The 14854-nt window shown below is 49.8% G+C and overlaps 2 protein-coding genes across 7 annotated transcripts in view; one reads left to right on the top strand and one right to left on the bottom strand.

Annotated features, from left to right (window-relative positions):
- CHRAC1 (chromatin accessibility complex subunit 1) overlaps positions 1-14854 on the top strand; it is an 873427-nt gene that overhangs the window by 259030 nt on the left and 599543 nt on the right. The gene's annotated exons all lie outside the window — the stretch shown is intronic.
- Positions 1-14854, bottom strand: part of TRAPPC9 (trafficking protein particle complex subunit 9) — a 723405-nt gene that overhangs the window by 163122 nt on the left and 545429 nt on the right. For 3 of the 4 annotated variants that reach the window (XM_050800232.1, XM_050800231.1, XM_050800230.1), the window contains exon 20: positions 5934-7954. In XM_050800232.1, the coding sequence (XP_050656189.1) occupies positions 7726-7954 (229 nt within the window). In that variant the 3' untranslated portion in view covers positions 5934-7725. Of the gene's footprint in view, positions 1-5933; positions 7955-14854 lie in introns of those variants that run through there. The other variant, XM_050800233.1, reaches the window with a different exon arrangement.

Below are 14854 nucleotides of genomic sequence, written 5' to 3'. Positions count from 1 at the left end.
CAAACAGCCAGGGCGATGTGACGGCCTTGTTGGCTGGCAAGGCAGGACGTCTCTCTGTGGCTGGCAGGGCTTCCCTGCTACGGGAGATTAAAGGCCTCAGAACCACGTTATTACAAACAGCTATAAAAGCCAAATTCCCTCAAGGCAGATACAAAATGCAACCCTGCATTTTACTTAAAATGATCAAGGAATCAGCTGTACTGATGGCAAGAGCCATTTATAGTAAAATTCATTTAGAGAAAACTATTTCTCCAAACATAACGATTAGAAAAACACAGTGTGCTATGTTTTTAAAGAATCTTGTTTAAAGACATTTAATTTTTTTCAGGAGATATGACGGAGCTCCATTAGGAAGCACGCCTGAGAATAGGCCAGAAGCCACTGTGAGAGGCCGAAGGGTGGGCCCACACAGCCCAGGTCAAGTGCTTGAGTCCCGCCTCTGTCCTGAAAGGGAGGACAGGTCAGCTGAAGGCAACTCCTCCTTACTGGAAAGAAGGCAGTCTTGAAAATGGAGAACAAAGCCCAGTGTGACTGTATTCTAGGTGGGATCACCCAAACAGGGCCACTGTGCCTAAAATCCTTATGCTGTCCTGCTTGTGAAGCCCATATAAAACTGACAAATACTGACGCTACTGTGGAGCCTCTTCACTTTGCAGAGGGTGACAGTTCTCTGCAAGACTCAACACCCCTTGGCAATGCACAGCCTGAGACCCAAGCTGTGCTTGGGCTCCCTGTGCCTGGGAAGGCAGCTGTTCGAGGACACGAGGCCCCCTGTACCGAGGTCATGGTTACACTGTCCACATCCCTCCGTTCTCCAAGTCATATCTGTTCATTTGGCCTCTGCGTTTCACAGATATTCCACTCCCATCCCCTACATTGGGTATCTAAAGCCGTTTGCCTTGGGCTTCTCTGGCCTGTGCCTCACTCTCAAAGCAGCCAAATTGGTTAAAAATGCTCCTCCAGACAGAATGGAGGAGGCGGATGCTTATCAGCCTGGTGGGAAGAGATTGCCCAGACAACCCAGGTCATTCGCCTTCATGGGGATCAAACTGTTGCACCCAATTCTTCCTACTCCAACTCACACAGCTGGATTCTGATACCTCAGCAAGCCTTGCACCAATCCCTGAAATGCTCTCCAAAGGGTGATTTGCAACAAAAACAAGGATAATGAAAGGGTGAGTTGACCCTAGGCTTGCCCAAGGCGTGCCCCTCCCCTGCTTCCACCACAGACGGTCTGTGCAGGGCTGCCTCTGGAAAAAGGAGCCAAGCTGTGCTGCAGACTCATCTCGTGAGTTGCAGCTCCTTTCACACATTCATCACGGCACTAGGCATAGCGCAACTGAGCTGGTAGCCATTCTGTTTGCTGTGTCATTGAAATGGAAACTATTCATTCAACAAATCATTTTAGGCTGGGCACGGTGGCTCATACCTATAATCCCAGCACTTTGGGAGGCCGAAGTGGGCAGATTACCCAAGGTCAGGAGTTTGAGACCAGGCTGGCCAAAATGGTGAAACCCCATCTCTACTAAAAATACAAAAGTGAGCCAGGCATGGTGGCAGGTGCCTGTAGTCCCAGCTACCCAGGAGGCAGAGGTTGCAGTGAACCAAGATCACACCATTGCACTCCAGCCTGGGTGACAAGAGTGAAACTCTATCTCAAAAAATAAAACAAAACAAAAAACAAACAGTTTTCATACCTATGTGCTAGCTATAGGTACCTGGGCAAGCAAAAGAGAATACACACTATCAGAGCAGGGTCCACATCTGATTTTGAGCATCTGGTGTGCCCTGGTGTTCAGTCCAACCTCTGGCACATGGTAGCTCCTCAGTAACAGCTATTGGATGAACTGACCTCAAGACGGCACAATCTGGCAAGGGAGAAAACCTGCAGAAAAAACTCATTTTCCGTACTACTTAAAGACTGTAACTAACGATAATAAAGCAGTGGGTGTCACAGGAGCCCAAGGGAAGGGGCTGTTGCAGCCAGGGCGAGATGGGAGGGTGGCTGATGGCAGAGAAGGCTCTGAGGAGCAGACAGTGAGGTCCATTCTGAAGGATGAGTGAGGAGGACCTCACCTGAGGTCAGGTCGCAGCGTGGCATGAGGTCTCCCAGCAGGAAACGGGCAAGGGGGATTCACATTTGCTGATGCCTTCCAGGGCCAGGAGCTATGTCTGCACCTTGCAGGTGTGACCTCAGTTGAAGCAGTCAACGGGAAAATAACAAGTTTTGGGATCCCGACTATCCTTCTAGTTGCACAATCTCTGGTGAGTTACTGAACTTCTAAAATTTATTTATTTTTTTGAAAGGGGTAGATACTACCTGCTTTGCCGATTTGGGGTAAGGAAAATGCTTCTGCTCACCCATAGGTGATCAGAAAGGCTGATGATTCTTAGAACTCATCCTGACAGCAACGGTCTGCAGCAGGTTTTGTCACACCAGCTGCACAGTTGAGGATGTGGCCCTCAGGTCACATGGCCTCCCCTTCTGGATGCTGGAAGGGGCAGGGCCAGCCTCTGACCCTAGGCTCCAGTCCTCAACAATGTGACATCATTAGTCCTACCCCAGAGTCAAATATAGAAGATTTCTAGATCATGTGGTAAAGGCTATGATCTGCTATTAACAGAGTTCACAGAGAGTTGGCTATGCTAAGGTTCCCCAAGTTCCGTAAAACAGTCCAGTACTGGTAGCTGGAGGGTAAGAAGAAGATTAAAAGAAGAGGGTTCCAAGGAGCTGAAAGGAAGGGTAGGTTTCATCCAAAAAAGCACTGCTGTATAGCAAATAAGTCCGGCTCTCTGGGCCAGATGCTGCCTGTACCAGGAAGAGAGGCCCCCGTCCTCCAGGGAAACCACACAGACATTACAAACAAGCATGCTCTTATCAAGCAGGAGAGGTCTGGGTCGAGGGGCTGGGGGGAAGGAGTCTCTTTAAAACCAGCAGGCTAATGTGGGCAAGAAAGCCTAGGAAATGTGGAAGAAAGGGCTTAAGAGATATGTGAGCAGGAGGAGTCCTTTGTGGAAACTTTGATCCTGGGATAGAATGAGGATAAATGCACGAAGACAGCAGAGGCCCTCCAACTTGGCGTACGCATGACAGGGAGGGACAGAGGGAGAGCGCTTCCCCTGAGTGCACCGCAGGAGCAGGGACTCGCCCTGTGCAGCTCTGGGGAAGCAGAAGCCCTCGCAGTCCCCACTTGGTGATGAGAACAGAGAAGCAGAGAGAGAAGGTGGCCATGACCAAGGTCACCCGGGGCAGGGACTGGTGGGAGAAAGGCGGGGACCTGCCTGTGTCTGATCAGGTTTCCCGGCCTCTCACGGGATACGCAGCCCCAGGCTTGGTGGCAGGTAGTGAGGACAGCTTGCTATACAGTAGCTAACACAGAGCAGCCACACAAGAAGTGGTTTTCATAGTCATAACAACAAGAAGAATGATAAATAGGGTTTAAGAAAAGAGATTTCCTAAAGAAAAAAAGGGTATCTGGCCGGGCGCAGTGGCTCACGCCTGTAATCCCAGCACTTTGGGAGGCCGAGGCGGGCAGATCACGAGGCCAGGAGATTGAGACCATTCTGGCCAACATGGTGAAACCCCGTCTCTACTAAAATACAAAAAAATTAGTCAGGCGTGTTGGTGCGGACCTGTAGTCCCAGCTACTCGGGAGGTTGAGGCAGGGGGAACTCCTGAACCCAGGAGGCAGAGATCACAGTGAGCCGAGATTGTGCCACTGTATTCCAGCCTGGTGACAAAGTGAGACTCTGCCTCAAAAAAAAAGAAAAGAAAAAAGGAAAAAGAAGAAAAGAAAAAGGGGTACCTAACCCATTAGCTCATCCGGTCTGGCCCAGCACCAGAATGTGAACCCCCCCCGGAAGCAGGACGGCTGACCACCCTGGGCCACCTCCCCCATAACAGGTTGCCCTGTCCATAGCAGGGACAGGACCTCGTGCCCAGCCAGTGCCTTGGGACACAATCCTAGGTGTCTTCATGGTAATTTCTCTGGCCCTGGGCTCCTTATGATAAACCTGCCCGGTCTCAGAGTGGGAGAAGGAGCTGGTCAGCAGGGCTGGGGGCTACTCAGAGGCCACCCACAGCCCTCCAGCACTCTAGGAGGAGTGCCTGGGGGTGCCCACTCACACACGGGGGCTGAAGGGAGGGACAAGAACAAGGAGACTACTAAGTTTAACCCTCTGTTTCGACAGAAATTAAGTAGGGAAGGACATGGGGGAGGGGCAGGAGGGAGAGATGGGGGAAGAGAGGATGGGGAAGAGAGGATTGGGAAGGAGAGGGGAAGGGACAGGCGCTCAGAGGCCACCCCTGTCTGAACCCTGCAGATTCTCGGTGATGAGTGGTCACCTTTGCACTTTCTTCCCATGCCGCTCCCTTTGTTCAAGCCCTCGTGGTCCCTCAACACTTTTTTCCTGGGTGCTCCATTCGCTCAGGCCCTCCTGGTTCCTGACTTAGAGCTGCTCATGCAGTGGTTCCTCAACCCACCAGCGTCCCCAGGGGCGCTTGTGTCTTTGCAACCCACTTGTCACACTGTGGCCAGCGTGGCTTTCTAAGACATCAATCTGGCCACGCTCATAGTCTGCCTTCTGGGTCCCATGCCAAGGACAGCATGCCACATGCTGCGCCCTGGGCCTGGGCCCTCTCCGGGAATGGGCTGAGATCTCCACCCACTCCTGCCGGCCGCGACCTGAGACCTGAGGGAAGCTCCCATCAGCTCCATAACACTGCACTGCAAGTACCCACCTCTGTTTCTTCCCCTCCCCTTCGATGGGGGCATCTCCAGGGCTCACCTCCTACGAACAAGCAAATCTGTATCATATCTGTCATTAACAGGTGAAGAGTGGGGCGAGAGCTCCCGGCAGCCCCGGGCTGCCCATCGTGTCATTGTAGATGCTGCGTAGACAGGTGTGCATCTACCCAGTGCAAGATCCCCAATTTCCTTTAAAACGCATCTACTCAGACCCATGTGCTACAGGTGGGCAATTGCTACAACTATGGATGGGTGTCAAATTAAGCCTCGATGTTCGCACAAAGTTGAAATGTTTAGAAAATATTATTAAAATGTATAATGAAATTATTAGCCAATTCAATCTTTGGTCTTTCCATCTGCTTGAATTCAGGTTTACAATAGCAAAATTCTGCTATTCCTCTGATGCCAGATGTCATTAACAGATGAGAGTGGGGGGGGAGGGAGAGGAGAGGGAGAGAAAGAGAGGGAGGGAGGGAGGGAGGAAGAGGGGGAGAGAGAGAGAGAGAGAGAGAGAATGTCCTTAATGTCAACTCTCTTTCATTAAATGTGCCTACAGGGACAATCAAGCTCTCAGAAACTTCCCATCAGAAAATGCATGGGGCAGGTGTGCCCAGCACATGGTAGGCAATCAATAAATATGTGTCACATGAATTACTAGGCAAATATACAGAAAATAGAGAAGTCAAACGCAAAGACATTTTGTACTTTTTTGATACTGGTTTTCAAAGAACACAAGAGTTCTGTGGGCCACTATCATCCCATTTGAAGGCAGCATGTGCTGGGCGGGGACTGCAGGCTGCGGACAAGCTACGGGGTGCAGGAGCTGGCCACGCCACTTTCTCTTTGTAAAGTGGAGTCGCAGTTTTCATCTGCAAGACAGGAGGACGGGATGATGAAACCACCCCAGGAGTCAGGTTGCTGACAACGGCGACACGGCCCAGGGCAGCACCAGCCCAGGGTGGTGTCTGGGAGGCAGCAGCTCTGACACTAGCAGGATGCCCCTATGTGCCCAGCACAATGAGACCCTGGGAGGGGAGGGGAGGGCTCAAACTCTGTGAAGTGTGGGGACACAGAGGTCAAAATCCCAACCATCCTAGGGCTCTGGCTTTTATCTGAGCGCAGAGAGAGATCATTCAGGAGAATGAATAATCTCCTGCCAGGCACACGATGCACCTGCCCCTTCCTCCACTGGTGCTGCTGGCGCTGAGCTGGGGCTGCATCAGACCCATCCAGGACCGCTTTGCCCTGCACGGGGCTCCCGGCCGAAGCTGAATCTCAGACCCCGAGTGAGAGATGCCTCCTGCCTCACATAGAGCCCCTCCAACCCTCAGCCTATCAGAAAGACCCAACAGAAAGACAGAAAGATGACCAGAAACATGGGCCCATCAGAAAGACCCAAGACCCAGCATAGACGCCAGGAGGTAAGCGCCAGGGGTCCCTCCTTTCCCCAGCCTGACAGTGTGGCAGTTGTCTGCGGAGCCTTCTCGTTTGAAGTCTGAGACTTGAGGGGTGAGCACTTTGCTGGCAAACTTACCTGGGTTGGTCCCTGGCCCTACCCCTCATGGCTGAGACTCAATTTCCTCTGTGGGAGCCACAGTGCTGGTCAGGGAGATGTGCAGGAGATAAATGGGGTGATGGGTGGGAACTAGTCTGACTTGCTTCCTTGCTATGGCATTTTGCTTATTAAGAACTGGCTGAACCCTGACTTTGTGCTGAGCTCTGAGGGGAATGCAAGGGAAAGACAACTCCCATTATCCCTACCTTTTTACTTCTCTCTGTACCAGAGACAAACGCCTGTAACTCCACAACAGACTGCTCCTGTTCACTCCGTGAGTCCCCAAGCACTCTATTTTTCGTGTCTGGTTCACAAAACCTTCCATCTACATGTACAGTCCTTATTTTCTCACAAACTCTTTGGAGACAGTGGGTCTGCCAGGCCCAAAATCCCTTTAGCTTGAACAAAGGAATTGACCTCAGGTTCTGGAACCTATGCTGTGTAGAGTGAGGACCTTTCGGAATCCAGGAGGCCATCTGGAAGGATCCCAGACCACACAATGGAGCAATGCGTGTATCCCCATGTCTGCAGAATGTGTGCATGACTGAGGTCATGAACAGACATTCCCATCAGAGCTGCCCCCTCCCTGGAGATGGGCTCTCATGCCTCAGTATTTTGGGGCTATTTCCTACCTTTGTCCCTGTAACAAACTTCTATCCACTTCCAGCAGCCACTCAACAGCTTCACCCCCTCTATGAAGCCTTCCTTGAATGCCCCCACCCAGTGGCTTCTGAACCTACAGCACTCGGCGGGGGGCTCTGTCCTTGCTCCCCAGCAGTGTTTAATTCCCAGAGGACACAGCCACTTCCTACTAGACAAACAACTGCAGGGAGACCTTGTCTTTGCGTCTCAGCCTTTTAAATGCCTTGCAGAACGCCTGACTCCAAAGCAGGTGCTCTCCAAAGATGGCTGAACAAACACATGAGGGAACCTGGGCTTCTCCAGAGCGCTGGGTCAGTCAGCGGAGTGTCTGCGAGGAGTCAGGCATTGATCTGAAGTCCAGACCAGGCTCCGTGACTTTGTGAAACACTGTGTTTATAGCACAAAATCCTTCTGAAAACTCTCTTCGCCTTTTCAAAACGGCATCTTCATGCCTCGGTAAGCTGTACAATCCGATTTCAGTTTCTCAGACAATTGAGCTCGTGTTTTCAGCTGTCAGTCTGTGAACCCCCCGAGCCCGGCACTGATAGGTGGCCATTAGAACCTGTCACTAACATGAATATCAACACTGGCAAGAAGCATGTGATCCAAAGACTAGAGCACCACCGGCTCCGAGAAGACCTTTCCTCGTCCCCAATCAATACTGCTCTGAGTCGGCCTTTGAAGCGTTAAGAGGTTAAGGAAATGCCAAGCCTTTGGTCCACATCTCCTTGCCACAGCATTTCTGAGCTATCTGTGGTGAAAATTCAATAGCTAACACCCTCACGGGTCTTTCTTAGAGGTCAGAACCCTGAGCAAAGGTGCCCCCAGGCCCAGGTGGCCCCCGGAAAAGGATATGATTCTCCAGCAGATGCCCAGCTTAGTGTGGATCTCCAGGCCTCGGGCTTCCCGCCGCTCTTCCTCCAGCTGCTTGGGGTTTGCAAATTGCCCCTTCTCCCCAGGGGACTCCGGGAAACTCTCAAAGTTGAACTTGTCCACTTGAATAGCCATTCTATGAGAAAGCGGAAAACACAGCAGAGAATTCATCAGCAGGGCAATTTCTGTCGGTTGTTGGAGAATCAGCACATGCCAGCGTGAGACACTATAATGAATCATTATCGTTAGTAATTCATAATGGATTCATTCCAAGAAAATGAAATAATAGACTCCCAAGGTGGCCCTGACTTCAGAGCTGGTTCAACACACAATTTGGAGCTGAAGACACAGTCATTGCTTCAAACCTCTGGGAAGACCTGTGTTACCCCAGACAAAAATTTCAGTTCCATAACACAGCAAGGCAGGGAAGAACCAATGTGCCATAGACAGTGAGCTGGATGGCGACTTACAGTCCTGTGCAGACAGTCATGGAGAACGCTGACAATTATTTAACCCTGGGGACCCATCGGGCCCCTGGGAACTTCCTGTTTATCCTCTGAGTGCTGCCTGCCTCCTCCCCCCACCCTTTCCTTCTCAGGCAGGTGGGCGTGCCCCTCCCACAGCCCCCCTCAGCTCTCATTTGGAATGGCTGTATTTACCCAATGTCTGTACCCTCATTGTATCTAGGAAATAATTAGCTTGCTTTTGATTTTACAGGTTCACAGGCGGAAGGGACTTGCCTTGTCTCAGATGAGACTTTAGACTGTGGACTTTTGAGTTAATGCTGAAATTAGTTAAGACTTTGGGGGACTGTTGGGAAGGCATGATTGGTTTTGAAATGTGAAGATATGAGATTTGGGAGGGCCAGGGGCAGAATGATATAGCTTGGCTGTGTCCCCACCCAAATCTCATCTTGAATTGTACTCCCATAATTCCCACGTGTTGTGGGAGGGACCTGGTGGGAGATAATTGAACCATGGGGCCAGTTTCCCCCATACTGTTCTCATGGTAGTGAATAAATCTCACAAGATCTGATGGTTTTATAAGGGGGAGTTTCCCGCTGCCATCCATGTACAACGTGACTTGCTCCTCCTTGCCTTCCACCATGATTGTGAGGCTTCCCCAGCAATGTGGAACTGTAAATCCAATTAAACCTCTTTCTTTTCTAAATTGCCCAGTCTCAGGTACATCTTCATCAGCAGTGTGAAAACAAACTAATACAATGACTAAGGGTTCATCACTCAATGGATAAGAGTAGGCGTTTTGGCCCAGGCACAGTGGCTCATGCCTGTAATCCCAGCACTTTGGGAGGCCGAGGCAGGCAGAATCACTTGAGGTCAGGAGTTTGAGACCAGCCTGGCCAACATGCTGAAACCCTATCTCTATTAAAAATACAAAAATAAGCCAGGCGTGGTGACGCACACCTGTAGTCCCAGCTACTCAGCAGGCTGAGTCAGGAGAATCACCTGAACCAAGGAGGCGGAAGTTGCAGTGAGCCGAGATTGTGCCACTGCACTCCAGCCTAAATGGCAGAGTGAGACCCCATCAAAAAAAAAAAAGTAGGCCTTTTTTATTATTGCACAGACTGTGCTACGGCCAAAATATTCAGCAAAACCATGCTCTAATTGGCCTCTGTGGCTAGTCCCTTGAACAAGCAAGAAATAAGAGGACCTGCTGTTAAGGGGATATAAAGACAAGATTAAACCCAAAGAAGAAGTCTCGGTCTCCAGGACAGCTTGGGAAAGAACTACGGCAGTGTCAATAAATCTCTAGCATTCGGCCTGAGGCATCATGTGTGGGGCTGAGCCTCAGAAGAGCTAGAGATGCTCCCCGTAAGCAGAGAACGGTGCTTTTGTTGCAAAACATGGTCTTTTAAAAAATCACTTTTACTATTATTTTCTGGTTATCTAAGTAGATAGCTTAAATAGCTGGAAGGCAGAAAAAGCATAAAAAAGAAAATAAAAGCATTCAAATATTATACTCTAATGTTAATATCTTTACAGTCTTTTCCCTAAGTATTTGTATTTAACATAGTTTAAAATCACTACATATATCTTTATAAATCATGATGTATCATATACACAAAGAAATACACCCACACACATAGTCTGAAGTCTTGTTTTATTCCTTTAATATGCCATGAACATTTTCCCATCATTAAAAATTAGTCTGCGAAATATTCTATCTTAGGGTGTATCGTAGCCTACAGAACGGTTCTCCTACTTTTGGACTCCCTGCTCTTTTTCATGTTTTAAAAAAAAAGACTGCTGTAGAAAAAGGCCTGACAAACACCTTTGTGCTGAGTGTTTCTGCCTGCACTTATGACTGACTCTCAGGATCTGTTTCCAGAAGTGGCGCCACTGATTGGAGGGTGTGAGGTGCTTCAGGCTCAGAGGAATCTTCCAGAAGCTCATCCCTGAGCAGCACGGACAGGCCTGTCTCCCTCTCTGCACCACGGCCAATACTGGCGATGATCAGTTTTTAATCTCTGCAGTAATAGGCAAAATGCCACCTCACTGATGTTTTAATGTGCAGGTCTGAATTCCCCCTCAGGTTGAACATTTTTTCAGAAGCTTACTAACCATGTCTCTTTCTTCCCTTGTGAGTAACCTACCCGTGCAGCGAGAGCTTCTAATTTTCCACCCAGCAAAAAGCTCCTCTTACTTCCCCACCTCAGAGGCAGATTGAAGCAAACTAGTGCTCTCTTCAAACAAAAGGTCAGAATATTTCCTAAGTTTTGCTAAAAAGGCCAGCTTAAGTTCACTGCTTGGTAATCCAAAAGGAACTAATAACTTTCACCTCTCAGTTGAGTTTGACAATAGTCCCCTGTAGCAAGTTCTCTTCCTGTTGAACACAGAAGGGAGAAGCAGCCAGCAGGCAGCTCCCTGGGTCAGAGCACACACCGGATGCTGCGGCCACTGGAACTACATTTGTGTGATTATCTGGGGGTATCTTTCAAACAATTTCTGGTTGAGTAATCATCATACTCTATTACCCACCTCCAACCTTAACAAAACTGTAGCCAACTCTGCCCATAAAACAGAAAAGGGAAGAAAACAAAATGTAAGGAGCACGTGCTGTGTGCCAAGCCCAGCCCTGGGTGTTCTGTGTGCATGCTCATCTTTTTTAACTGACAGCCAGCCCAGGGAAGGCCGTGCTCTGCTTCATGTTACAGATGACAGGCTGCAGCTCTCAGTGTCCAAGCCATCTGGCCCGACACCACGGAGCTAGCAGGCCTCGCTCAGAGCCTGGGTCACAGACTCCGTCCTCTGTGTTTTGTCTTGAGTTTTACTCGGCTCTGCTTTGCTTGGGCAGGACACCTAATGAGAGATCATTTCTTGCTTATGCTGTTTGCAGAGCAGCATGGGACAGAGACCCTGGAACTGCAGACCCTGCCCCCAACAGGCCTCTGCTGCTTGTGTTAACGGCCAACCACTTCCCACATTTATAATCACCCTCTCCTCTGCAGCCCTGGGATAGGCGACAAAGGCAGCATTCCTTTTCCTGCAGTGACAAAACTGGCCTACCAAGAAATTGAGTGACTCACCTAAGGTCAACCAGCTTCAAGTCCTATTGCCAGAATTCCGAGAGCCAAGGATGAAGTCCCCAAACCACAGAGGAGCTCTACCTAATACCTCTATCCACCTCTAATACTTCTATCCACGTGGTCCCAGGCACAGCCCCTAAACCCGAGCCCCCTTCTCCTGGTTCCTCCCCACCAGGAAGTGACGGCAGCCCTGTGACTGTTAACCTGGCAAACTGCAAGAGGTTTTCCCATGGAGGAGTCCTCACACCTGAGGTCACCTCTGCCGGAAGACACCATTGTGTTGTGTGCAGCGGCTGCAAGGCCTGCATCATAGAAGGTGAGAGCCCCTGGCTGGCTGCCCTGGTAGGTGACCTTGCTCTATATTCAGTGGCAGCACTGCCAGAACTTTAAATGAGAGCCAAGGCCATTAGGTTTGAGGCTTGTCACTCGTGTGGAGAGTAGAGCTCCCGATGATGGTGGGTGGCTGGAGAGAGGTAGACAGGGTGTCTGCCCCACAGGGAGTGCCAGAGGGCATGTGGGGTGGTGGCACTTGGCTGAGAGGCTCACAGGGAGATGACCTGCAGGCAGGGACACCTGGGTGTTGGAAGGTAAGGAAGAAACCCAGGGCCACCAAGGGGCCCGAAGTTGAGACCACCTACTGCAGTCATTGTCTTCCAGAGGGGAAGGGTGGAAGGTGCTGAGGTGTGGCTGGCAGTGGCCTGTCCATTATGGTGGGTACCGGGTGGCAGCACAGCGGGAGATGGCGGCAGGCTTCGGAGCCCACCACCTGGGCTGGATGCCCAGCTCGGCTTGGAGGTGACTTTGGGGCGAGGCCTGGCACTTCCCTGAGCATCTCTGCGGAATGCAGTCAGCGCTACCTGCACCTAACAGCTGGGAGGGTTTGCAAGTTCTTAGCACCAGCAGCAGGGTCTACCATCACCAGCCCACACTCCATGACCAGCTGAGTGCCTTGATGGCTCCGTAACGACTTTCTCAATGAGCAAGTTGCTTTTCATAACAACAACAAAGCAAGGACACCGTGATGCCACATTCATGCCACGGTCCTCACCACTTGGCCCCCGCAGCCTCAGAAGCCTGCCCACCTGCAGGTGTGGTTTGCATGCAGCGGCACATCCCTCCTCGCCCTGGGTTTAAGCTTAAACACACAGGTGAGGTCTTATGTTGGGGTGAGTGACACATCAGAGAATATTCATTTTCTGATGGAATATTCAACTTCCCATCAGAATGTATCCAAAAAGTGATTCGGAACCATGGCTGATGCTCTGACAAGTCTCAGCAAAGTGGTGGGAAATCGTTATCTTTGGAAACTGCGTGGAAAAGGTGAGTGAGGAAACCTGCGCAGAACTAACGGTAAAGTCGCCTGCCTGGTCTGCGGCGGGTGTCGGCAGGAATGGCCTTCTGGGCGGCTCCCAGAGGGTGGCGGTGCCAGGCCTGGCCCAGGGGTCTGCCCAGTATGGTAACAGCCTTTGAGTGATGCCTTTTCGCTAGAGTGGGTTCTAATGTTATTATTTTGATTTTTTTTTTTTTTTTTTGAGACAGAGTCTTGCTTTGTTGGCCAGGCTGGAGTGCAGTGGTGCAATCTCCGCTCACTGCAACCTCCGCCTCCCGGGTTCAATCGATTCTCGTGCCTCAGCCTCCCGAGTAGCTGGGATTACAGGCGCCCACCACCACACCTGGCTAATTTCTGTATTTTTAGTAGAGATGGGGTTTCACCATGTTGCCCAGGCTGGTCTCGAACTCCTGACTTCAACTGATCTTCCCACCTCAGCCTCCCAAAATACTGGGATGATAGGCATGAGCCACCGTGCTCAGCCTTGTTTCAATTTTTAATAAAGTAAGGACTTCATGCTGAGGACAAGGCATATTACCCGCTGTTCATGTCTGACCAAGACAAGAATCTGAGTCTGGCTCCCAGTCCAGGATCCTCTGCAGAACAGGAGGGGCTTTTGCAGGGAACATCAGGGCAAAGACATCTTCACTGAATGGGCAGAGGGGACAACAGGCCAGTCCTTGCACTGCCGTCTGCTGAACCAGAGAGCAATCTTTGGTCCTGGGCTGGGAGCTCTGTGAGGGAAGGGCTGTCTGAGTCACCTGCGTCTCTTCCACACAAGCCATAGCTTCTCTGCACCCAAACTTCCTTTTGGAAAATAAGATTCATACTAGCTGGGTCACTGGTCACTCTGTGAGGCAGAGGCTTGTGCGTGTAAATGCACTTGGCACTTTGAAATGCTCTCTAGAGATTCGCTAAAAGGAATAGATTTAAATCCCAGATGGAGGAAAGGACCAGGCCCACACAAATCTTCCAAGGCAGGACTTCAGGGGAGCTTATATTTAGGTCAGTGCAATTACTTTCGTACAGGCCTAGAAAACACACAATCAAACTATGGCTCTTCTAGGAGGCTTGTCCAACTACATAAACCCCCTCAGGACACTGTCCTCCTGGAATAGTCACATTCGCTCACAATTTTAAACTTCTTCACAAGGTGCAAAACAATGTGGTTTAGTTTTTAAAATCTGATTGAGGCTGATAAACCCCATTTTGTAAGATTTCGTGTAGATTAAATAAGATAGATGGTGGATACAAATGGTCAGCAAAGTATCTGGTACATAAATAGCACTCTATAAATAGTGGCTACTGTCATGATTCTGAATCCCGCGTTACAGATGAAGAGACTAAGGAGCGGAGGTGCTAAGATGACCTAAGGTTGCAAAGTGAAAAAGCAAGGCCAAGGAGGGGCCTCTTTTCAAACACCAGACACAGGGCCGGCCCTCCATTCGCTCCTCGGAACGTGACACTCCACTGCTACTTGATTCTGTTCATCTCTGAAGGCAGAGTTAAATAAAATTAATACGATTATTGAATGCCAATTCTCATGTTTAATTTTATGGCCAAATGTGACAATAATAGTCAAGAGTTGGCACTAAAAAAAGGTGCTGTGATTTTTGAAGAGTCTATAAAAAAATGGTGGTTTTTAAAATACCAGATCATACAATTCAGTCTTTGAACAGCTGATAGCCTCACCAGGGAAGTCACAATGACATTTAAGTACAAATCAAGGAGTCGGATCTCAGGGGACTGGCCGCATGTAATTCAACTGAACTTTCATTGAGAGATAGTTGTTAGTTATAGGACTACTTTTGCAAATGTATGTGGTACATCATATGGGAATCTATTGCCTGTGCGGAACACCAGCCTATGCTCTGTGTTGTACGGAAGTACAACGCCACGTGAGAGGGAAGCATCAGCTTCCTGACTCGTCCATCCCGAATGAGAAGGGACTTTGAGCAGACAAGGAAATGGCATGAACACGGACATATGGATCACATCCCAAGAGAGGATCATTTTCTCCTTCAGCCTCCTAGATCAATTATGGTAAAAAAGAGAAATTCTTCCTCATTATTGTTTTCAATTGAAGGGGAAAGATAAGCTGTATTCTGAAAGTCAAAGCTCTAGGTGATCCAATCACAGCACCATCAGGGACTGCACCA

This window comes from Macaca thibetana, chromosome 8, assembly GCF_024542745.1.
Source record: "Macaca thibetana thibetana isolate TM-01 chromosome 8, ASM2454274v1, whole genome shotgun sequence".
Lineage (NCBI taxonomy): Eukaryota > Metazoa > Chordata > Mammalia > Primates > Cercopithecidae > Macaca > Macaca thibetana.
Note: the sequence above shows the minus strand (reverse complement) of the source record. Positions and strands in the feature narration are given on the sequence as shown.